Source organism: Lichtheimia ornata, assembly GCF_029851405.1.
Source record: "Lichtheimia ornata isolate CBS 291.66 chromosome Unknown scaffold00023, whole genome shotgun sequence".
NCBI classification, from domain to species: domain Eukaryota; kingdom Fungi; phylum Mucoromycota; class Mucoromycetes; order Mucorales; family Lichtheimiaceae; genus Lichtheimia; species Lichtheimia ornata.
In genome coordinates, this window is record NW_026695343.1 from 24,386 (window position 1) to 48,071 (window position 23,686).

The 23,686-nt window shown below is 44.4% G+C and overlaps 12 protein-coding genes across 12 annotated transcripts; 6 read left to right on the forward strand and 6 right to left on the reverse strand.

Moving 5' to 3' along the window:
- Nucleotides 1-170: 170 nt before the first annotated feature.
- O0I10_005594 (isopentenyl-diphosphate delta-isomerase) lies at nt 171-1,139 on the reverse strand (the record flags this gene model as incomplete). Its single annotated transcript, XM_058485632.1, has 5 exons — nt 171-292; nt 386-499; nt 569-706; nt 775-966; nt 1,028-1,139. The coding sequence occupies 5 exons, from the start codon at nt 1,137-1,139 to the stop codon at nt 171-173; spliced, it is 678 nt and encodes a 225-aa protein (XP_058343467.1).
- A 562-nt stretch (nt 1,140-1,701) lies between these two features.
- O0I10_005595 (uncharacterized protein) lies at nt 1,702-2,199 on the forward strand (the record flags this gene model as incomplete). Its single annotated transcript, XM_058485633.1, has 1 exon — nt 1,702-2,199. One exon carries the CDS (start codon nt 1,702-1,704, stop codon nt 2,197-2,199), a length of 498 nt encoding a protein of 165 aa, XP_058343468.1.
- Nucleotides 2,200-2,750: 551 nt separating this feature from the next.
- Nucleotides 2,751-5,160, reverse strand: O0I10_005596 (uncharacterized protein; the record flags this gene model as incomplete). Its single annotated transcript, XM_058485634.1, has 2 exons — nt 2,751-3,331; nt 3,396-5,160. 2 exons carry the CDS (start codon nt 5,158-5,160, stop codon nt 2,751-2,753), a joined length of 2,346 nt encoding a protein of 781 aa, XP_058343469.1.
- A 1,183-nt stretch (nt 5,161-6,343) lies between these two features.
- Nucleotides 6,344-7,200, reverse strand: O0I10_005597 (uncharacterized protein; the record flags this gene model as incomplete). Its single annotated transcript, XM_058485635.1, has 2 exons — nt 6,344-6,987; nt 7,050-7,200. The coding sequence occupies 2 exons, from the start codon at nt 7,198-7,200 to the stop codon at nt 6,344-6,346; spliced, it is 795 nt and encodes a 264-aa protein (XP_058343470.1).
- Nucleotides 7,201-8,064: 864 nt separating this feature from the next.
- On the reverse strand, nt 8,065-9,158 carry O0I10_005598 (uncharacterized protein; the record flags this gene model as incomplete). Its single annotated transcript, XM_058485636.1, has 2 exons — nt 8,065-8,467; nt 8,530-9,158. The coding sequence occupies 2 exons, from the start codon at nt 9,156-9,158 to the stop codon at nt 8,065-8,067; spliced, it is 1,032 nt and encodes a 343-aa protein (XP_058343471.1).
- Nucleotides 9,159-9,546: 388 nt separating this feature from the next.
- Nucleotides 9,547-10,656, reverse strand: O0I10_005599 (uncharacterized protein; the record flags this gene model as incomplete). The annotated part of the gene is made up of 1 exon (XM_058485637.1): nt 9,547-10,656. One exon carries the CDS (start codon nt 10,654-10,656, stop codon nt 9,547-9,549), a length of 1,110 nt encoding a protein of 369 aa, XP_058343472.1.
- A 700-nt stretch (nt 10,657-11,356) lies between these two features.
- O0I10_005600 (uncharacterized protein) lies at nt 11,357-14,475 on the forward strand (the record flags this gene model as incomplete). The annotated part of the gene is made up of 12 exons (XM_058485638.1): nt 11,357-11,365; nt 11,455-11,538; nt 11,597-11,746; nt 11,805-11,912; nt 11,977-12,090; nt 12,159-12,254; nt 12,320-12,817; nt 12,875-12,996; nt 13,069-13,637; nt 13,701-13,771; nt 13,824-14,195; nt 14,272-14,475. 12 exons carry the CDS (start codon nt 11,357-11,359, stop codon nt 14,473-14,475), a joined length of 2,397 nt encoding a protein of 798 aa, XP_058343473.1.
- Nucleotides 14,476-14,904: 429 nt separating this feature from the next.
- On the forward strand, nt 14,905-15,901 carry O0I10_005601 (uncharacterized protein; the record flags this gene model as incomplete). The annotated part of the gene is made up of 4 exons (XM_058485639.1): nt 14,905-15,293; nt 15,362-15,435; nt 15,498-15,787; nt 15,851-15,901. The coding sequence occupies 4 exons, from the start codon at nt 14,905-14,907 to the stop codon at nt 15,899-15,901; spliced, it is 804 nt and encodes a 267-aa protein (XP_058343474.1).
- Nucleotides 15,902-16,641: 740 nt separating this feature from the next.
- O0I10_005602 (uncharacterized protein) lies at nt 16,642-18,189 on the forward strand (the record flags this gene model as incomplete). The annotated part of the gene is made up of 2 exons (XM_058485640.1): nt 16,642-16,883; nt 16,944-18,189. The coding sequence occupies 2 exons, from the start codon at nt 16,642-16,644 to the stop codon at nt 18,187-18,189; spliced, it is 1,488 nt and encodes a 495-aa protein (XP_058343475.1).
- Nucleotides 18,190-18,622: 433 nt separating this feature from the next.
- Nucleotides 18,623-20,647, forward strand: O0I10_005603 (uncharacterized protein; the record flags this gene model as incomplete). Its single annotated transcript, XM_058485641.1, has 9 exons — nt 18,623-18,632; nt 18,690-18,740; nt 18,796-19,276; nt 19,343-19,415; nt 19,471-19,545; nt 19,609-19,847; nt 19,907-20,006; nt 20,071-20,453; nt 20,512-20,647. The coding sequence occupies 9 exons, from the start codon at nt 18,623-18,625 to the stop codon at nt 20,645-20,647; spliced, it is 1,548 nt and encodes a 515-aa protein (XP_058343476.1).
- Nucleotides 20,648-20,844: 197 nt separating this feature from the next.
- O0I10_005604 (uncharacterized protein) lies at nt 20,845-21,457 on the forward strand (the record flags this gene model as incomplete). Its single annotated transcript, XM_058485642.1, has 4 exons — nt 20,845-20,970; nt 21,037-21,215; nt 21,276-21,357; nt 21,425-21,457. 4 exons carry the CDS (start codon nt 20,845-20,847, stop codon nt 21,455-21,457), a joined length of 420 nt encoding a protein of 139 aa, XP_058343477.1.
- Nucleotides 21,458-21,720: 263 nt separating this feature from the next.
- Nucleotides 21,721-23,594, reverse strand: O0I10_005605 (uncharacterized protein; the record flags this gene model as incomplete). The annotated part of the gene is made up of 4 exons (XM_058485643.1): nt 21,721-22,717; nt 22,801-23,040; nt 23,094-23,135; nt 23,437-23,594. 4 exons carry the CDS (start codon nt 23,592-23,594, stop codon nt 21,721-21,723), a joined length of 1,437 nt encoding a protein of 478 aa, XP_058343478.1.
- Between the last annotated feature and the right edge of the window lie 92 nt (nt 23,595-23,686).

Consider the following 23,686-nt stretch of genomic DNA (forward strand, 5'->3'; position numbering starts at 1 on the left):
TTGACCAATGAACTTCATTCCAGCCATCCTTGGCAAAGAGAACAAAGAAAATCCACATCATCATGCCCCTCTCCTTATATCCGTCAACCCATCTCTAGTAATATCCTGTTTATATAAGGTGTGTGTGCGTAATAAATTATTGAAACAAAAGTGTATGCTGGGTATTGCTATTAGAAGCCAAGACGATGGATGGTCTTTTCGTCCTTTTCACTTTCGATAGTATCAAGCTTGGCCCACCAATTGAACAAGAAGCTGTTGCAAATCAACTTGAACCAGGGAGTCATCGGAACATCTATATTCCAAATTGACGACATTAGAATTTGTTTCCATGACTCCTTTTCTCCTTCTTCTCCTTCTCCTTCCCCCCGCGTTATCCCAACTTTACCAGGATCGGCAAACATGGCGCGTAATTCCTCGGGAGTCACCCACTTGACATCACGGACTTCGTTAGCATTGACATCCATGGTAACATTGGCCTTGATGAAAAAGATGTAATCGACTACACGTATTACAACGTGAGTACCCTTTTCTTTTGATCTCCCCTTTTTGATCTCCCAAACCAACTTACTCTCATGTTCACCCCAAAGACCATCGCTTGGTGCAACATAATGAATACGTGTCAAGTACTTGAAATCATCAAGGGGAACTTGTTCGGGCTTGATGCCGAGTTCATGCTCCAACTTGCGCTGAGCAGCTGTACGAGCACCTATTCAACGACCCCATGCATCCATATCAATGAACTCTACTCACAATCAAACTACAATCAAAGCTTACCAAGTTGAGCCTCCTCAACCAATTCCGAGGGAGTGTTGAGAGGATGCGAGCAGCAAGTGTTTGTCCACATGTTGGGGAACGTGATCTTTTCGCTGGCACGTTGCTGAAGAAGAAGACGGTTCTCAGAATCGAACAAGAAGACGCTGAAGGCTCTATGCAAGAGACCCTGGTTGATGTTTTCCATCAGATGGCCTAAACAGAGCGATTAAGCATAACCATGACGAGATGAGGGGAAATAAAAAGCTATACATACAAGTCTTTTTGCTGTCGGCACCGATGCGGTTATCATTCTCGTCAACGAGGATGCACATTTCAGCCATGAGACGGGCTTGTTCTTCGTCGTATTCCTTCAGATCAGGAGCCATTGTCAAAAGAGTTGGGGGTGCAAAAGGGATAAAGAAGCGGGCAAAGTTTATTGGGTCGGGAGATAGAGTCTTTTTCAGATCGTCCGTCCTCTCTCATCGACCAGATATAGACTCAACGTTGATTTGATTCAGGTACCACCACCACTACCACCATCATTGGGAAGATGATTGATGTCTATTATGAATCGATTGGAATGTAAAAGTAAATGCATTAGGAGTAAGAATAAAGCATCGCCAAATGCATCAATGTCATGTGTGCATGCGTCGGCGCAAGTGACCCGCCGCGTATGTATGTACATACATACAGCAGCACCAAAAGTAACTGATTTAAGAGATATACTTCTACATTGTTATGGGTAATTGCCGTCATGCATATGCACACGCTCCATCCTGACTCTATAAATGTGAACTACGTTTTTGACAAGCTGTTTGGGAGGCAAAGAGTCACATTGTCGTTACTTAAGGTCATCTTCTTGCTTCACTCCTCCTCTTCTTCCTCCTTCTTTGTCTCTCTCTCTCTCGCTTTTCTTCTTCTTTCTCTCGTACTACTACTACTACGCTAATGCAATTGACACAACGCAATCTCAAACGACTTGAACAAGAAGATTCTCGATGTAAATACCAGCGTATCCAAATGTTTGTGCAGGATCAGAAACAAATACTTGCATCTTCTGCGTATGAAAATATCCACTTGGCATCATCATCCACCGCCACTACAACAATGTCCAACAAACCTCGTCGAAAAAAGACAGCTGAAAGGACAAAGAAACAAGCAACAAGACAAAGCTTACATCAACATCCTTCATCACCTCGTCACTCCTCATCACCTCTTCTTTCATCCTCTTCTTGTCTTAGTCAACAAGAACATGAAGATGATGTGAGACGCGGCTTTTCAATCAGACGCAAGATATCAGCAATATCATCGGGTGGTGGCAATAACGAAAAAGAGGATACCAAGCCCATGGTAAAACAACAACAACACCATTCACTACGAGGGTCATCATCCATTGCATTTTGGCTATTCTCAAAGTTTCTTTGCATATCAACAACATCCAGATAGAGGGAGCTTTTCATTATCTGCCGAGAAAAGAATAAGTTCAATGCATCCTCCAAACATATACTCAGCACTACTAAAGCACCTAAACATACCGCTTATGCATTATTCATTCTCGTTTGAATGTTACTCATGCAGTGTTCTGCAGTGTCATACCTTGCTGGCCCGCCCTCTCGCATCGGGGATTTATACATAGCCATGTTCAGCTGTTGTAGTCGTTATATTGAGAAGCCCCTTCTTGTGATATATAGAAGATACACTTTTCTCATCGATTGGTTTCCGGATGCGTCAAACTTTATACTTCAACAACGATTTTAGCCTTAGTACTACCATTATGGTGTGCCAGTGATGGGCTCATTTTATCAATCGATCTTAAAGGAGGCACAGTGTGGGAGGTGGGGGAATAACATTAACGAGTATAAAAGGAAGAGATGAGAGATTATAAAGCAAAGGGAGATTTTTCATAATGTGCGTGTGTGTAGTGGTATTAATAGGTGGTGGTATATACAAAAAAGAGATGTGGGGGGGGGATGGTGGTAGAAAAGTATAAAAGCAACTTAACCTACGCGTAACCATGTATCGCTCATTGGATGTGATTGACAAGCCTTGGCATGGAGATGAATGTTCCAAATTGTATAAGGAGAATTGAGATCATGGTTGTGTGTGGTAGTTGCAGCCGACTTCAAGCTAGCAGAAGTTGATGGGATGGGTGGTGGTGGTGGTGATGGTAATGGTTGTCGTGGCAACACCGAGGGTGGCCATATATGGGAGATTTGATCCTCGATCCAGCCGAGGTTACTGCTATTCCTTAAGATCCAAGCATTTTGTTTCTTTTTTCCCTCGAATTGGTATTGCTGTCGGATATCTTGTTCAGCATGAGGATGTGGTGTATTATTGATGGCCGATGTCAAGACAACGGTAGTGGTGCCAAAGTGAACCAAACCAGAGGTACGTGGTGGAAGATGAGATAAGGGATCTTCTTCCGGATGTGTGATGCGAATGGTTTCAACGTGTTCTGCAAGATGGCTGACGAAGGCATGGCTACCCGTGCGTGGTGGACCAATGGCACACAATGTCACGGGGCGATCCACTAGTAGCCCCGTCATAACCAATGACGATGCACACAATGCAGCTACCGCTATTACATAGATGAGATCAATCCTTCCATCCACTCATCCTAGTAGAATAAAATAATCACATACCTCCTCCTAATGCATGTCCAATAATCACAACTCGATAATGACAAGGCGTAATTCGACATAATCGCATCAATGCAGTTGCCACGGTCATTTCACAGCGTCGCCATGCTACGGCTGCAGCTTCCAAAACCCATGGTCGATTATGCTGCTGATACTGATAGTGTGTTCCATGTCGCCATGTGTGCCTGTCCATCATGCCTGCATCATCATTACGACCATGATGGTGATCATCTTCGGGTGTATAAATGCCTTCCTCTTCATGCCAAGGCACGGTTGCAAAGGATGTGGTGTACAAGCTATGATGATCAGCTCCATTCGTTGTTGTACCAGGAAAGGTGACAATGATCTCTTGTCGTTCGTCATCCACAGCCACATAGCCATCTTGATATGAATACTCAGCAGCAGCATTAGCAATGCCCGCTGTTGTTGTGTGAATACTGCTGCTATTGCTGCTGAGAGCCGCTGTAGATGATAGAATAGCGGATGAGGGTCGTATTGGTGCCAAGGATGAACGGGCTGGATAAGTGTCAAAGGTTTGCCTTTTTTCATGACGAATGGTACGTAGATAAGAAAGTGCTTCATCATGCATCATCGTGCGGCACCGAAGACATACAAGCTCATGACATGCAGTATCCAAGGTCAGCTGATGGGTTGCCATGGCTGCGAGTTGTACATAGCGTTTCAATCGGTTTTGCAAATCGGGTGAAATTGATTGAAAGGGTGCTGGTGGTGGTTGGGTAGCAACCGTATTGTGGTTGCCATAGCTACTATTGCTGCTGTTGCTGCTGCTGCTACTACTCGTACTACCACCACCACTCGTAGTAGTACTGTTGTTGCTGTTGCTACTCGTGCTATTAGGATGGTGATGGTGATACAGTCTTTGGTGCGAGTTTTCGTGTGTGACAATAACAGGTGGCAATGGCTTTGTCATGGGGATGTAAGCTGCTGCATGCAAAAGCAATGTTTTGGGAAGCAGTAGAACAGGATCACCTCCTCGTATGCTATGAGTGATCCGTTGTGTGGCAGGATGCAGCAATACAAGCCGTGATAATCGTCGTGTTGCCGAGATGGGTGAAGAAGAAGAAGGCATGCGTGGTGATGATGTTGGTGATGATGATGATGATGATTGGGCTTTTTTTGATTCATAATGTCTGAGTATACCCAACATGGGCGAGATGGTGCTGTTGTTGTTGCGTATAGGGTGAAAGGAATGATGACGATTTTGTTGTTGTTGTTGTACCAATAATTCATCCTCTTCTTGAAGTCGCCGTACAACCCAAGCATACTGCTCAAGCGTTAACCATATCGAACGTGTGTGCTTGGTGTTTCCTGGAGGACGATTACCAAGCCCAATCACACCACGTTTTGGTTCATAGTGTACGTATCCTTTAACATCACCTAAGGATGACAATGTCAGCGGTGATTCATGAGCTGCAAATCGTGGTGGTTGTTGATGATGTACAACGGTCAACAAATCCATAGCAGCCTTTCCACAAACATCCGCCGTCAATGTAACTGCCACTTCAGGAAGTCCATTAGTAGTCGTATTATTATTGCCAATGCCATCAGCATGTAAATTGGTATGTGGTTGTGGTGTGGTATTGCATGGTACTACAGGTTCATCATGCCATCGATCCAAATGCCGAAACGTCAACAGGTTACGAACACCCCTAATAGATCGCTTTAACCGGGAAGGAGATGATGATGATGACGGGGTTATAGGCGTCGTTGTCGTTGTTGTAGTCGACACGGGAGTCCTCCGAGGCATGTGAATATGCTGTGAAAGAAGAAAAAAGAGAGGAAGAGAGAGGAGAGAGAAAAAAAGTGGCGCGTATCAAAACCATGAAATTCCTTTTGTCGCTTTGGTTACTCACTCATTTGCCATCTCCCTTTGCACACATACACACACACATCCATACACAGCATATGTAACCCTAAAGCGGAATTTCCAAGGGAGTTATCAGCACAGCGCAGCACAGCACAGTGACGCATAACCCACCCTTCCTTCCTATGTACCATCGTTTACCCCTAATCACCCTTGATCCATGTCAACTGTGGGCGCATATGATTATGCCAATTTTTGTCTCTGCTTTTTTGAGCGGGAATACATACAATGGGGGTGCCACCCAAGGGGTCGGTATCACCTACACACACGTTTGTCGTCGTGATATAGGAAAAAGCGATTCGTTATCGGCATAGTGAGAATCGAGAAGAGAGCATCCAAACCTGTTTTCGCCACCTAAAACGCTACCACACTCTATCAGCTTACCCCTATTATTAGCTCTCGAACCGGGTAATATAAACTTATACGCCATTACTATGATCTATCCCAAAAAACATGATAATGCGAACCATCATCTCAAGCACCATGATATTAAACGTATGGGCATTGTGGGTGATTTTGGACATAACAGGTGACATGCACGGACACGTGTATTGTCTTGTTCCTCATGCAGCGCGCGCCCGCATTGTATACACATACTTTTTCCCTTTGCCAACGACAAAAAAGGGATCGCCCTTATTTCTGGAAAGCCAAGAAATTTCAGCCATTTGCCTCATTAAACAAACGAAAAACAAAAAACAAGCAACCCGTTTTCATAAACTTTCATTACAAGTTTGGTATCCTTGTTGTCGTCATATAAACCTTGTACCTGGAATGAACAAAATGTATATGTTTGTATGTGTGCGCTTATGTGAGTGTGCGCGTAAATATGTATTGAGAAAGGAAAAAAATAACGGGCTTTTGCTACTTTAACACAAGGCCGGAAAATAAAGGAGGAGAGGAGGAGGAGAGTGAGTGAGAAGAAGGGGGAGGAAGAAGCTGTTGCTGTGCGTAATAAAGTTGATATGTGTGTGGTATGATACAAGCAGAAAAGAAGAAGAAAGAGAGAACGATATGGCATAAAAAGGGATGTCGGATGATGGATGATGGATGTTGAGTTGGGATTTTTTTACTCGCGATATGCAGGTGGTTGTTCGTCTACGATGGTAGTTTGCTGTAGCGGATAATAGGCACCATCATCTCTGTTGGAAGTGTTGAAACGTTTATAGACCCAATTGAGGCCTGGTACTGTTGGTGGTTGTTGTCGCCATTGTTGAATCAAGTGACGAAGCGCTTTGAATAATCGTCCGACTTGTTGCCTGCCAACGACCAAAAACACGACGACGGCTCCTGTTGCTATGACTGCAAGCGCTGCCGACTTCCATTGATCACCCAACTTCCATTGATGTAGGCCAGCTCCATAATACGGTGGTAAATCCTCACGCACGGCACAAACGGAGTGATTAGCGCAGTGACCTGGTAGCACATCCATCCCAAAGAAGCATTCCATATTGTGTCGACATGATGACCCCACGTTGCGTTTAGGTTGGCAGGTTCTTGTCTTTGGGTCGCAATAGGATAATCGACTGCAGTTGCCAATAAGATCCAAATCACCCTGATCAATCACCTCAGGTCCTCGATAATCCACATAACTGTATAGCTCGTCCGAAAGTGGTATCGTGATACAGGGCTCACCCGTGTCGTCCTCTGTTCGATAGGGCGAATAGACAAACGTCTCGACCGGATTGGGATTCAACTCGAAACCACCCATATCTGCACATTAGGTGTAAGTCAATTCACTGACAACAGCAATACAAAAGGTGATGACACTGTACTTCGATTCTGACAAATGAGGCCTCGTTCGGTTGCAAAGCAGCTGTGTACTGGATAAAAAGGACAATCGACAGGATCAAGACAATGTTGCTCCATGGCAGCAGCCCTCGTCGCTGATGCTGCTGCAACAGCAATCAAGACAAGTAGCATCATGGTGTTGCCCAGCTTGTGGAAAGGTAAAAAGTGAGAAAAAGGGTTGGGAGTAATTGCTTCATTCGGAGTATCCCCCATGCTTTGACCCTCTGGTCAGCCTTCTTGCTGCCTGCGTGCGTGTGAGAAATGGCTCTTCAAGGACTTCACTTCATCTTAACCCCATTCTCAACCCCCCCCCCCCCCCCCCCCCCCTCTTTACCCTTGCTATCTATTCATTTAGCAGTGGATTGACTTGAGAATAAGGGTATCCACTCTACTCGCAATAAAAAATGGATTCTCAATACACATGACAAATAGTGCTACGTTTCTATTGTTTCCTTCTTCTCATCGTCATTCTACCTCCGAAAATACAAGTTTTAGATGAGAATGTAAAAGTTGCCACGGGTTGTAAAAGTGCCATGGAGAGCGTAAGCAATACACATAGATTCCTCTTTTAGTGAATAAAGTTATTTGGGTTTCAAGTTAATGATACCATCAATGCGTGCTAATGACATCACAACGAGAAAAAGGCAGGAGATGATATTGCACGGCATCCCTTTTGGCTGTCAATGGCTTGCTGCTGCAGACTGCAAAGCTCCGAAGGCCCTACATCATGTAAGACAAATGCGCACAGACAATAGTATCCCAATGTGAGTTTTCTCATAAAGAGGTGATTCCTTATCCTTTTTGCAATGCTCAGAGTATTCAAATACATTTATGAATGAGAGCCTCGAGAACAAGCTTTTTCAGTGACATGACGTCGTCGTTTTAGTACCTCATCTTTTAAGCTTGTCAACGTCGTTTCATCATCCCATTATTGAATCCCATTACTTTATGCTAAAAATGATGCGTTTAATGCGAATTATGTAATTATATGCGTATCATCTAATCATGCTCGGTATACTGTGGACATTGAATTTGGTATAGTTTGTGCGTATCTATGTCTAATGCAGTCAATTGTCCGCCATAGACGCATCCTGTATCGATGCCATAAGTTCTGCCGTTGATTTGTAGACCACTCGAAGCTGCATGGGCATAGTACACCTTTTCGGATGGGCCATATTCATTCCATGCATCAAACCATCGCATCTTGCCATCCTTTTTATGCTTTACGGGATGTCCATCTTTGTCCAAGGAACGCATGTTCATGACATAGTAAGGGTCTTGCTCGTCCAAGCTCTTGATATTAGGATCCAAGCCTGCATGCACTAGTATGCTGTGTCGATCGGGTAGCGACATGATCAATGAACATTGTTGCAAATACTCGTAATCTTCATCATCCAATTGCCTATGTAAAAAGTGTCAGCTCTCATGCTTTCCTTTACGCATGTTACACCTTGTATTACATACTCTGCAATGCCAAAATGGTGATTTGTCCATTTAATGTCATCATGAACATGTCCTTCAGGAAGCGCCTTGCCTTTCTTCTCCTCCTCATCCTCCTCATCCTTCGAAGCGTGTTGTGTATCACCATCACCACTACGACCACCATGACTTCTCAAGTACGAAGCAATACGGATCACCTTGTCATCATGGTTACCACGTACACACATGGCACCTAGTTCACGTGCACGACGCACCACACCCAAGCTGTCAGGTCCTTTATCGGTAAGATCCCCCAATAACACCAAGCGATCGCGGCCTTGTTGGTATTGCATCTTGTTAACGAGCTCATTGAATTCGTCAAGGCAGCCATGAATGTCGCCCATCACCAAGAAGCGGCCGTCATTGCCATCGTGTTGTATCTCGGTGACACGTTCGGTAAAGTTGGAAAAGGGTGAAACTTCAAAAGATTCAATTTCGTCTCGAGCGACCAGCTGTGCAGCAGCAGGGGCAGCCGTAGCTACGGGCAATGTTGCCATGACATACAAACACCCAAACGCTGCTATGGCTACTGCCAGTCGACCACAGCAACGCCAAATGGGATCATTGTGTCTTTGTCGTTGTAACATGGAAGATGATGAAGAATTAGCATCCATTACGTACAAGTATAGAATCCATCACTAAAATACATGTGCCTTTTTATATATATGTACATCTTTGGTTGTTGTTGTAGTATATCATTGATCAATGAAGAGCGTCTTATTAATCACATGCACATACCAAGCGATACATTGTTTATTTACTTTGTCTCTCTCTTTCTTCTACTACCTCCCTTTTTTCGTTCGCTCAAATTTGGTTTAACAACGAAATTCCACCTTTTTATTATGGTGTGCCAAGGAGAAGTGTAAACATAGGGCAGCGAAGGATGCATGACAAGCAGGGATAGATAAGATTTCCCACCTCCTTGATACTACTAGGTACATACAATAAAAACAAAAACAGCCATCAATCACAATTTCAACTATTAGGTGATCCATGTGTCTATTATAGATTCTTGAGATCAATCTTGCCTACAGGTTGAGTCCCACTAAGGCCACCTTTTTCAGTAATCAGGGGTTGTTCAGCGATATGTTCCTTGGTACCGCCTGTGTTCTTTGGCTTGTCATTGTCATCACTTTCTTCATCATTGCTATTCTTGGCTTTGCCCTTTTCTTTGTCATTTTCTGAAATCTTGATTTTTTTGTCTACGCTGGGTTGTGGTTGCTGTGCACCTGCTGCAGCTGCAGCTGCATTGCTAGTGCTTGGTTGTTGTTCTTGTGATGATGATGGCCTATCAGCACTCGGAGTCGCCGCACCTGCTGGTCTAGATGCAGCTGGTTGTGAACCACTTGGCACACGTACAGGATCATTATCATCTGGAGAATCGGGTGCTTCTTGTTGCTGCTGCTGCTGTTGTTGTTGTGATGATGTAATGCCATTTGATTGTTGTGATGATGGTGGATCATTGTTTCTCTTTGCTAATTCGGATGCTGCTATAGAGCCACCACCACCACCTATCACACCAGCTGCTGCTGCTGCTGCCAAAGTTGATTTCTTGGGTCCAGGATCATAATCAGGGGATTCTGTCGGAGGTCGTTCATTGTCGTTGTTGTTCTCGGGTACTGCTACTGGTGATGGTTCTCGTTGCGGTGTGTGATAGGATTGATCCAGCTTTGACAAAGGCAAGCTACCTTGTCGCTTTTTGTTATTTTCTTCTTGACCTGGTGCTGATAAAGGTGGCATGGCCGCATCTTGTGAAGAATAGCTATTGCGCTTTGTACTCCACAATCCCCATAATTGATCAGCTTGACGTTTGGTCTCGGCAGCAACATCATCACTGGTGCCAGCCACTTGAGAGGGATAGCGTCTTGTCCAATCTTCCATGACTTGTTCAGCACGCTCTGTAAGCTCGTTTTGATCAAAAAGAGGTGCACTTGTGGGCAAGTCATTCAAATCTTTGGGTTGTCGACTGTCCTGGTGATATTTGTATTTCAGAGACATCAACGCACGATAGGCACATGCTTGAGGAAGTTCACGACTCGCTGTTTTTGGGGTTCCCGGTGAAAAATGATCAGGGTCAAAGTAGCGTTCGTATACACTTGAATACGTTTGCATAATGATAAAAGAAATGTAAAAGAAACACTATCATTACGCATGGGGGATTCATAGCCTACTTACTACCTCTCCGATAGCATGAAGCAAACACACACCCCTGCAATTGAACCCTCCTTCTACTATTTTCCAAAAGACGATGATGCATGGTTTCTTCTTCGTGTGACATGAATTTTCATTGCGTGTGGATTGATTTTTAGCTTGGTCCCAGGAGACGTAAACTTGACATCATGCCAATTTTTCATTTATTCATTCCGCTCATTGCTATTGACATTGGCATATTGCACGTGCACATACAAGATGGGTCAAACAGCACATCAGCATGAGGTTTAGCGTAGTAGTCAACCAATGCTATTATTGATGTACATTACGCATGAACATCAGCATGGGTCAAGCACCACATCTCAAGATATCATACATCAAGAAAATGAGATGCATTAAATAGACATCACATGGCGTCCAGCCAATAAACAACTTTTGGCCAAGGTCAGCATAAAGACGCACCGATCTTCGTATCACCCCAACACCGAGAACATGTATGTACTAGTTGGCAAGATAGGATGCATGAAGGAAAATCGCTACCATGATGATGGTGCAGCATAAACCACATCTCATTCATGTCTTTATTCTCATTGTCAATTCAATTCAGTTACACCACCAATGGCAGGCGTGGATCATTGTGCTTGATGAAGGATTCCAGATAATGCGCGCAGTCAATGCGACACTAAATTTTCAACCCACGCAGCACACATCTATCTCTTCTTCCGTTTCATTACAGCTATGACGAGTTACGGGCGCAAGCTTGGCGAAAGCAAGAGCGTTCCTCTCTTCTGCAATGTCAAATACGACTTCCACAGAACATTAACCAACAGCAAGCGCAATCAAGTAAGTGGCATGGGGGCATCGTGACAGCTGTGATTCTCATTTGGCTTGTAAATGTTAGCTGGAGAAGATCCTCAACAGCCATGGTGCCGAACGCTGCTACCATGAAGAAGGCGGTCTATCCTCACAAGAAGCTACAGAGACCACCCATATCATTTCCACGCGTAAAGTCGACGAGCAGGATGTCCAAAAGGATATCTTTGTTGTTACTGTAAGTCCAAGCAAGTGGCACACGTGACCTGATCTCTCAATGGATGCTCTCTATGTAGCCTGCTTGGGTTGAAGCTGCTGAAAAGAATGGCTTTGTGCATGATCCAAAGTACTACAAACCAGATCCTCAACTCTTTTTCTCGGGCATGGTTGTGGCTACTGCCAATGTAAGTGAACGAAGGATGTGGATGTTGTACTATTGTTGAGTGTATCTCATTTCAATATCGATAGCTCTCGACTCATGATAACAGCGCCATCAAAGGTGCCGTGGAACGTTATGGAGGACAATATGCGAAGGAGCTGCTACATGATGTCACCCATGTCATAGCTAACTCGGATCATGGTGTAAGTAATGGACCACATGTAGTGTAAGCAAGAATGATGACAAAGAGCTGACCATGTTCTTTCTATAGGACCGCTATAAAAAGGCTACCAAGCTAGCAAACGTGCAGATTTTGCATCCACAGTTCATCCATGATTGCGTCAAAAACGAGCGTTTGGTTCTACCAGTATGTAGGATACACCATTTGAACATCTTGAGACACACATTATTGATTATTGTACTATAATACAGGATCGTTATCTCATGCCGGATCCTGTATGCTTGCGTCAAGATGACAAGGAGACAAAATCAAAGGCGTCAGGTGCTGACGGGGACGCGGATGCTCTTTTTCCACTCCACAACGCTGTCTTTCAGTATCCCGGTTTCAATTACAAGGACAACAAAAACTTTTGGCCACGTGATCTTGAAGTGTCCCAGCCTTATTTGAAGGGCCATTGCTTTTACTTCGTTCACGACTATGACTACCTGGCATTGAGAACCTTTGACTGGGAAGGTCGACTTAAAAAGGCCGGAGCTGAAATTGCCAGCAGTTACAACGACAAGGTCACTATCGTCGTTGTCAAGTATCGGGATAGTCCTGAATACATCCAAGCATGCCGAGATGGGAAGATGGTGGCTTCAATGTGGTGGGTCTCGAATACGCTTATGCGACAAAGGGTTGAACCTCCTACACGAAGACTATTGGATTACCCTATGCCTCGAGGTGCAATTCCCGGCATGGAGAATATGGTATGTTATCATGTGATCTTTGAGTAACGCATTTATTCATGCATTTTCTTGCTTTAGGCAATCGTAATTTCTGGATACCGAGGTGTTGCCCGTAACTTTCTACGACATCTGGTGCATAGATGCGGATGCAAATTTCAAGCGGTCATTGATTCAAGCGTCACGCATTTAATTGCATCAAGGTAAAAGGATTGCCTATTATCTTACTGTGACATGGGCTAACTAGACCCCTCATCACACACACACACACATAGCCATACATCAAAGTACAGAGAAGCAAGAGAAGCAAATATTCCAATCGTCAACCATCTATGGCTAGAAGATTGCTATCAGCGTTGGGAGAAGCTTCCTTTATCCGATGAACGATATACACATTTCGTTGATGGAAGGATCGTCAACAAGTTTGTGGGAGACACCAAGCTTATACCAAAGGACCTGGAGTGTTGGTGGAAGGAAGGATTGAGCAAGCCAGCAGAAGTAATGAAGACAAGAGAGAAGGTGCCATCATCATCCAAAGAGCAGCAACCATCCAAAACAGCAACACCATCACCACCACCTCCATCAACAACAACAATCACTCAACCACGACAAGCTGCACGGAAAGCAGCATCCAAGCTTGAAGATGTTTTTATCCCCGACATGAACAAGTATCAAAAAGAAGTCCGGAGTGGCTATTCGATGGTAGGAGAGGAGATGCCAGATGAACCAAGCAAAGGAAAGGATGTCAAGCGAGAGGATGATACCATGATGGATATTGATGACAACAAGGCAACTGGATCAAAACGGACCTTGGAGCATGAATCGCCTGAGCCACGCAGCAATGGTAAAAAGAAAAAGAAGGTCGATTCTCTGAAGGGGCTTTTGGCTGATGCTGAATCCATACAAGAGAGCATGCCATCATCCAAAACCATCAAAATCGTCACCAGTAGTATCAACCTTGACAGACGTGAAAAGAATGTAAGTGATGGAAGGGTGACAAGAGATCAACCATCACTCACAGCTATGGTAGGGGATCTTGGATCTTGGAGGTCAAATGGTGGAGAATGTCACGCAAGCAACGCATTTATTGGTTGAAAAGGCTCTGCGTACGCCCAAATTCCTGTGTGCGGTCAACCTGGGATTGAAGATTGTACACCACAAATGGCTACGGCAAAGTATTGAGGAACAGAAATGGTTGGATGCGAGTGACTTTGCTGTTCAAGACAAAGCGATGGAGAAAAAGTACGACTTCAATCTCGAGGAGAGTCTATCCATAGCCCAAGAAAGGGTGGTGCCAGGCAAGCATCCACATGGTACTTGGTTATCCACCTTTGAAGTCTACGTGTTACAATCCAACAAGGCAGAGGCGCTCAAAGGCGTCATTGAGACAGCAGGAGGAAAGGCAAGTACATACATAGAGGAGCATGTTGACAGGAAAAAAAGATTCAAGATGGCTTACTACTCATGCTATATTACAGCTGATTACGAAGCTTCCAGCAAGGCGACTCAAGGAACTCTTGCAACCCGATTCTGAAAACCAGCTGCTGGTAGTATCTGATCCTGAGGACAAGAGCAAGTGGGGTGATTACACCAAGCAATCCATCCCGATCTATAGCGTAGAATTGATTATTGTGGGGGCATTGAGACAAAAGTTGGATGTGGATGAGTTCCGTCTAGAATAAAAACCTTGTGTATTAATCATTTACAAAAAGGGAGTGGATGATACACGGGTGCCTGAGAAAGGTGTACATGCTCACATACATACATTGATGACCAAAGTAACCTTCTTCAGGACCATGTTCCTTATGCCAATCATGCTGAGGTATGCTTAAAAGTAGATGCGTGGTCATGATCAAGGTTGGTACGTATGGCCCACTTGAATGGGTAAATAAATGTGTAGATACCATGGCGACACAACTTGAAGATGTGTGGTCGGGGATTCAAGTGAATTTCTTGAGTGAGCAAGCCAAGCCGAGGAGAAAAGCTGATATAAAACAAAACGTCCAACTTCGACCTCATTGACGATTTGACAGGGACCACACGTTATTGTTCTCGAGCCTGGATTCGTCACTGTCTTTATTCTTTTGCTTTATATGAACAACTACCTTTCCATGGATAGAGCATCCGAAGCGGCAGCTCGCGACCTGGCCGAGGTCAGGAAGCTCATTGAAGGAATGAGTGCTCTTCAACAACAGCAACAGCAACAGCAGCAGCAGCAACAACAACAACAACAATCTTTGGCAGCAAGTACAGCTGCAACGTCTACGGCTACAACGACGACATCGACAACTCTTCCCAATGTGTCTGCACAACAAGGCCACGATCAGAATACAGCAGCTATCATGGCAGCAGCAGCAGCAGCGGCAGCAGCAGCTGCAGCGGCTAATACCTCCACTGCCAATCCTCCATCGACTACTACTACTACTGCATCCTCCACTTCCACTCCCAATACAGCTGCTGCCAATGCACCAGCAAATACTGCTACCACTGGCAATGAAATGTAAGAAATGAATTGTATGAGAGATGGTGTAGCAAAAGGTTAACAATGACCTTTTTTTTCTTTGAAAGGGCACCTGCTGCAGGGATTGTTGTCCAAGTCGAGCATTTACTTTTTAATCGCACACTTTATTTCCAGTTATCAGGTACTTACAAACGGGGAGAGGGAAGATCAAATGTCATGTTGATGAATGACCGGATGAAATAGCGGATGCCACGATTGAACCACTGGTTACTGGTTTGCGATTGTCATTCAACGATAATTCGATATCCGGAATGGTGTTGCAGTATAAAGGCTTTGATGGATTGTGGAAATGTCTATTGAATAGCAAGTATCATGGTGGTTGGGTGGGGGGAAATTGGGTTGTATGCAACGTCCTATTGACAGCAGGGTCTACTAATGCAGGAGATGACTCTTTACGACGCATATTACGGCAAGGTATCAAGAGCCAAACTATGCTGCAAATGCGGGTGCCACGTGAGCAGGATCTCCTGAGTGTAAGTTTAATCTCAATGAAGCATACTCATTATGGAAACTGATTGTTGTTCTACTACCCGTAGTCTGGATACACTGATCGACGTCTATTGGCATTGACAAAGCCAGGCGCATAGTACTCAAATCCTTATATCCCGTTTTATTTGCCCCATCTACCACCCCACCCATACACACCACACAACACAACAACAACAACACCACCACACCATTATTTTACATATGCAACTTCTTTCATGTTGAACTCCCAGGTTGTCTTTTTTTTCTTTGTCTCGTTTCTGTAATCACACATTCGAGTATATGGAGTCAATATCAAATGGAATATATACATCATCAGCTCTCCTTGGCAAAAACAAGATCAACATCATCGGGCAATTTTTGATGCCTTTTGGCCTTTGTGGGTTTCGGATCCCTCAACCCCCGCACCACCACCACCACCACCTCCATCTCTTTAGTCAAAGCTATCGTGTGCTACATAATGATGTTGCTGTTTTATAAGAAAAATGGGAAGCGGTAGTATACCGGCTATAAAGGCAATTTCGTTTCTAGCTCGAATTGGTAGGGAACTCAATCATGGTTGAGAGGAGGGGTTATTAGCCGTCGGTCCGTAAGCCGGGGGTGGACTTGTCAATTTTTTTGTTCCCCATGCCGATTGCCGATATTCTCTCTCACTCTCACACTCTCTCTCTATAGACGATGGCTCGCTTGTGTAGGGGTTCATTATCATGGATGTAGAAAAAAGCCTAGAGGCAGTATAAAAAGCTACACACACATCCCATGTCTGTTACACCCTTTTCCACGCTTAGGCCCCGGCCTTTCTTCCTCCATCCCTTGTCTATTTTGTTACACTTCTTTTCCAATGCGATTACTTTTAATATTCTTGTTGCCAGCAGCATGCCTAGCAACGAATACAATTCGATTACCTATTCGACGTTCATCCTCCTCCTCCATTTCTGCACCCGATCGTCATCTTAAGCGTCGTTCAGTATCACCTCACCATGGTGCAGCCCAATTGTATAATGATGAAGGATCCGAATATTTGGTGCGTGTAGGCATTGGTACACCACCACAAAACTTTACAGTAGCATTAGACACGGGAAGGTGAGATAACAGGACTCGGCTTTTACATGTCATGAAATTCATGCGTATCATCATCATCAGCTCCGATTTATGGATACCATCCACCGATTGTCCATTACAACTGTGTCCACTTAGGCGATACGATCCTGCACAATCAAGTACATATGAAGATACGGGGGAACCTTTTCGAATCACCTATGGCATTGGTAATGCGAATGGGTCGTATGCCAGAGATACGGTGCATTTGGGACAGCTTCAAGTAGAAAAACAACAATTTGGACTTGCAAAATTGACCGACAACATTGTGGCACCGGGTCAAGATATGGAAGCCATTGCCGCCAATGACATGGATAACGACCACATGTCCAATGGGATCTTTGGTTTAGGATATCCGGGATTGACAGCGGCAAAAAAATACGATCCATTTGTGTTTAGCCTGGCCAAGCAGGGGCTATTAAACGAGCCTGTGTTTTCAATCCACATGGGCAGCTTGTTTGACAAGGGATGGGCAGGTGATCTATTATTAGGCGGCATTGACACATCAAAGTACCGTGGCAATCTTGTTTATGCACCTGTACGTCCTGCCAGCAGTGGTGAGCCACTCACTTATTGGATGTGTCATGGTCAAGGCATTCGCTTGTTGGAGGATGGTGGTAACCATGCCAATGGTAGCACAGCAACAACAGCACTTGATTTCAGCTTTACCCAAACCACACGAGGATTCATTATTGATACGGGTACCACGTTAACCTACATGGACAAGGATATGGCTGAACCACTCGTTGAAGCTGTTGCAGGCACCAATGTTGTCCTGGATGATGCATCTGGCACTTTTATTGTTCCATGTCGTTTAGCTAAACGCAAGAGCCAAAACCTGCATTTGGAGCTTGTTCTTTCTAATTCGGAAACGCCTGTGGAGGATCCTCCAGTCCGCTTGCATGTGCCTGTTACCGATCTCTTTATTCCACTCGATGGCGATTCGCTCGATACGGCCACACAATGCATGTTTGGTATTGCTCCCTGGGTCAAGAACGAGGAAGATAATGATACAGCCACTAAGCTCGGTAATCGTGGCCTTGTTCTTGTGGGTGATACGGTGCTGCGAGCTACGTATCTCGTTTTTGACATGGGCCAAAATCGGATTGGTTTTGCACAGGCAATTGGCTCATCCTCACGTGTATCCGGTACCTCATTTACAAACACGTCAACTTCATCCATTGCCAATAGCGATGAAAACGCCGCTACTCATATCATCATTCACCCGTCATGGAAAAGAGATGCCTTTATTGCCGCCCTGATAACCATGCTGGTCATGTTAACGCAATAACAGCAGCGAGAGAGCAGCACCATCACTCCATGTGTGAAATGGCATTCATCATCCGTCATCATCATCATGTCTCATTTATCTCCAAGTTATACATGTGCTACGCAGCAATGCATAGCAACAAATATGCCATCCATTATTGTACTACCCCATCTACAATTCTCACCACGTACGACGTTAACCCCCTTCTTTTTCTGTAATAAAGTCATCGTCTTTTTGTACATAGAGACATCATCATAAATGGCTATTTTTAATCAATGGAATCAAGAGGATACAAGGACGATGAGGATACATTGTGTGAAGTGAGGTATTGTTGAGCTCATTAAGCATGGTCACGTGCATTGTTGTGTGCTGTGCGACGGAAAGGAAAAAAGCGGTCGCTGGGATTTTTGGATAGAGGCTTTTCTCTCTCTTTGACAGTTTCGCACATATACCAATGCCTCCAAGTAAGCACACGATTCTCGGCCTTCCTTGCTCAGGACTTACATTTCACCCAACTATAGAGAAATCATTGCTGGACGAGCTTGCTGATCTCGATTCCACTGCTCCCAAAGGTAGCTTTTCTATATATACGCACCATCGATCGATCTAACAATGGAGTCTATTTAGACTACGATCCCGAGGATACTACCGATGCATTCCACGATCGCGACCTTGATCAGGAGGACACTGTCGATGACGAAAAGGCACGGGAGCACTATGTTGAAGTAGGCAAGAGCTCTTTACGCAACAGCCAGCAATTTTTGCTTGACGACCCACGTTATGCTGGCAAACGTGCCACTCGCAAGGATTTATTCTCTGACGACGAATGGGTTGATGAGGACCAGGAGGACGATGATGATTCTGTCGCAAGTGATGGTGCCGAAGATAAGGATGATGATTCCGAAGAGGATGCCGAGTCTTGGAATGGATTTAGCGATGGCCAAAAGGACGAGGTGCAACAAGAAGATGAGGATGAGGACGACGAGGATGATGAGCAAGAACAAGAACAAAGCGAATCAGATGAAGAAGAGGAAGAAGATGAAGATGATGAAGAACAAGATCAAAGTGAGGTTCAAAATCAATTACGTCGGATACAACAAGAGGAGCAGTAAGTTTTTGTTTTTGGATGGGGATGATGGTTTCGGTATATACTCAATGGTACGTTTGTCTACAGAGAAATGATTTCCAAAATGTCACAAAGCGCACAAGGCGATATCGAAAAGGGTCAACATGTTCGAGAGCAATTGGTAAATACTTTGTCAAATGTGTGCCATGGCTGGAAACTTACGGGATTGAAAATAGTCATTGTGGGAAAGGTTTTTGGAAAGCCGCATCCGTATGCAAAAGGTGATGGATGTCGCAAATCAACTTCCACAGGTACAACAACGCACATGAATGATCCATGAAGGGCATATCATATTGATTCATTTTCATCATTAGCATGATACATGGCCTGATTTCCTTGCAAAAGAAGAAGGCATTGAACCTGTTTTGGATGAGACCAAGAACGAGCTGCGTGAAGTGATTGATGACTTGCTGGACATGCGGACATCCATGTTTGCGGATAACGATGCTATTGAATTTGGAGATCACACATGGAACAGCAGAAAACGCCATCTTGAAGATGATGACGAATACATTGAAAAGCTCTGGGATGATATTTCTCAAGTGAATGAAGTGTAAGTGTGGATCTATACTACATTCCAAGATGAAGTGCTAACGTTAGCTCGTGATCCAGGTTCCTTCCATACCGTAATACGACTCTAGAAAAGTGGAGCAATAAGGTGCAGGTAGCCTCTAGTGCACGACTCAACAAGAAATTCAAGGCATTTGATCAGGTATACAAGTTGTTGATGTTGTATCTATTCAAGATAGGCGTCTAATACCCTTTTTTGTTTGTAGAATGTCATGACGCAAATTGATAATATCATGAATGACAAGGATCGGTTGATTCGACGTACACAATTACAACGTAATGATTACAAGATATTGGGCAAGAAGGAACAAGATGAGGAGGATGAGAAGGAAGCAGCACTACCGGAAGAGGAAGGTGGTCGAAAGGCGGATCGACATTTGATGACTTACGACGAAGAGATTTTTGACGACAATGACTTTTATCAACAATTACTTCGAGAGCTGATTGATGCACGTATGGTGGATACGGATGACCCGATTGCCAATGGCATGCGATGGGCTGCTCGCAAGAGTATGGAGAATCAAAAGAAAAAGAAGAACAAGAGCAAACGTTTGGAAATGTACAAGGGAAGCAAGGGCCGTGCATTAAAGTGAGTTATTATCAACCAAGGCAGTAATACCCCACCCAACTAACAGAGGTCATGGTAGATTCGATGTGCATGACAAGCTGCAAAACTTTATGGCACCCGTACCCACAGGCACATGGCATGAAGAGAGGACCGAGGAATTGTATTCATCATTATTAGGACAGAAAAGAGATATTTTAGATGAAGCGGCTGCTTGATAAAGACCAATGATTGATTTACACAAATCCTGCTTTTGGCACAGCAACGGTTGCCTTGACTCTATAAAAACTCCGTTGGGCTAAAGGACTTTATCTCCCACTTTTGCCTTGTTCTTTGTTCTAATACCTACCTACGCAATGTGGTTGAGTGACCTCCAGAGTACGTGTATAATAATAGTCAACGTTTTGCTACCTACATGACGACCTCTTTTGTTCACGGGCATCTATCAGAAATCGGTGTCGGATTGACAGCCTTTGGTGTCTTTTTCATGATGCTGGGTGTTATGCTCTTGTTCGATGCAGGCCTGATGGCGATCGGGAACGTGAGTCTTTGATATTTATAGTAACAGCAGCAACACTATGGATAATGTACTCATATCTTTATATAGATCTTGTTTTTGAGCGGCATAGCAGCTATCATTGGACCACGAAGTACGCTTGTCTTTTTCACGCGACGCGAAAAGATACGAGGCACCATTTGCTTTTTGGGTGGCATCTTCCTTGTTCTCTCAAAGTTCCCTGTGCTCGGCTTTGTTCTTGAAGTGTTTGGCTTTTTGAATCTATTTGGGTAAGGTTTACTATTACAAGATGATGGGTGGATGGGCGAATGCTGACAACAGGAGTATAGCGATTTCTTCCCTGTGGTATTCGGCTTTGTACGACGACTACCGATCATTGGACCCATTCTCAGTCATCCAGCGATTGCTCGGGTAAGAAGAAGAAGAACAACGAATGCGATCGATTGAAAGAAAGAGGAGGCTCATCATGCAGTTTTAGTTTATGCCACGTGAATCACGCACACGCGTTTAAAATATGCATTACTCGGTTGATCTGTACATATTCTTCCACTCTAATAGATAAATTTCTTTGAAACCAAGACAGGAAAAGAAATCAATATATATATAGATAGAATCATATGAGATACATAACTAGTGTAAGTGTGAATAAGGGAGGTAAATAGAGACTATAGAAGAAATAGAGAAGGAAGAAAGAAAAAACTTACAATACGCGAGTAAATGTGGGGGAAGGATGAGATGATATTACATTGGGGTGGTGGTGATGGAGTGGTGTGATCAATAATAAGCCGATTGTGAATGGCTACGAGCCATGGATGAAAGCATATAAGGATGGTGTGAAGGTGCATGCTGTGGTGGAGTAGGTTGAGGAGGAGGAGCAGCGTAAGGATGAGGTGATGGAGGTGGACCTGATGAAGGAGTTGGTGGTGTCATTACCATGGAAGGTGCCAATGGTGCCTGCATTGACATGGGGTAACTCGAGTAATAAGGATAGGATGAATACTCATTTCCATTGGGTGGTTGAGCACCATTACCACCACCATTGCCACCATTAGCCATCATAGGAGGAGGTGTATAAGGAGGACGAGGTGCGGCCATAGCACTATGGGGATGATGAGGATGATGAGGATGATGTTCGCCACCAGGTGGTGGTGGATGTACTGCCGATGTTTGTGGCGCAGGTGGTGGTGGTGGCAAAGCTTGATGCTGTTGACCATCTTGTTGACCATCCGTATAATGTCCTGGACTACGACCACGTACAACCAAAGGTGCCGATTGGCAGGAAGCAATCTTTACTTGATCACCATGATCCGTTTCGGCATACAAGTCGGTGACACACACGTAATATTGTTGAGCAGCACGTCGTTTGCCATTGTTGGCTGTAGCTGTCTTGAATTGAATGCGTTCAAAAGTAGCAATGCTTTGATTCGTACCCACAGAGCTCATGCTAAGATTACCACCTGCTGTGATAGGTTTGGGTTGTGGCGTTATTTGAGGTCCCTTGTCACGCTTTGGAGTATGCTGCACCAACTCGATACGTTTGTCACTGTTCGATACACGAGCCGAAATACCCAAAAGAAATCGGCGCACAGGCATAAAAGTACCATCATCCTTACGCACAAGACATTGTGGTTCGTAATCAGCATAATAATGATTTAAACCATGCACCGAGAAAGCGCTGCTGATTTGAAAATAGTTGCGTCGATAGCATGTCCAATCATTATCAGCCAAAAAGAACCCACGATCCATTTTCGATTGGATCCTCACTGACAACCTACCAAGAGAGCATGTGTATGTGGTTAATTTTCCAACCTTCCTTATTTTCCTTTTGCCCGGCTTGTTGTCCTAATCACTTACAAAGTAGTGCGGTCCATAGCAAACAAATTGTCAAAGGGCTTGGTAGAGCTGAAAAAAGGGCCCGTTTCAGCGGGGAATAAAGAATCACTACGAGCCCGTTTTCTTGGAGTAGCAGGGCTTGTGATGGCTCCAGGATAAGGTGATGAATGGAAGGCTGGTGTTGTATATGAATTCCTAGTGGGCGATGGGTCCGTTGCTGTAGTTGGGCGGGGCGTGCTGGGTTGAGATACAGCAATCATACTAAAAATTTACTATGAGCATCATGTTGCAAAAAAAATAGATCCGTTTCATACCCAGGCAATCTTGGATCCGAGCTTGGTGATGGTGAATGATGTCTATAGCAAAAGCAGACAAAGCAAGTTTAGTGGGAGCCATATTCTTGTTAAATCCCCTTGAATCATATGATCCATCTCTCATCAAGCAGGATGTGCAACAAAGGAAAAGACGGGGGAGAACACAAAAGCTTGGGGGACAAGAAAAAAGGTCCTTGAGACTTGTGTGCTGCTGCTGTGTTGTACCTGTTGTACGAAACAACAGACCACGCATAATTGACAGCAAAAGCACTTGCATAGCCCATCATGTCCAATGCATCCCCATCGCTTGCCACAAGGTGGGTAAAGGGAAAAAAACACTTACATGGGAGGTGCAGCACTATGGGGAAAGGGATGTGTGTAGCCTTGATCCATGGGTGGATAATGTGCAGCAGATGAGTGCATCGGTCCATCAGCGACTGAAGGGCTTGGAAGTGGGTTGGAAGGCATTTGCCATTCCTTTGAATCTTGCACCGAGTTCATATCGATAAGCTGATGCTTTGCGTGTTGTATGTTTGTGTGGGGTGGTGGAAAAGAAAAGGTGCAAGAATTGGCGCCGATAGAGGTGCAAAAAT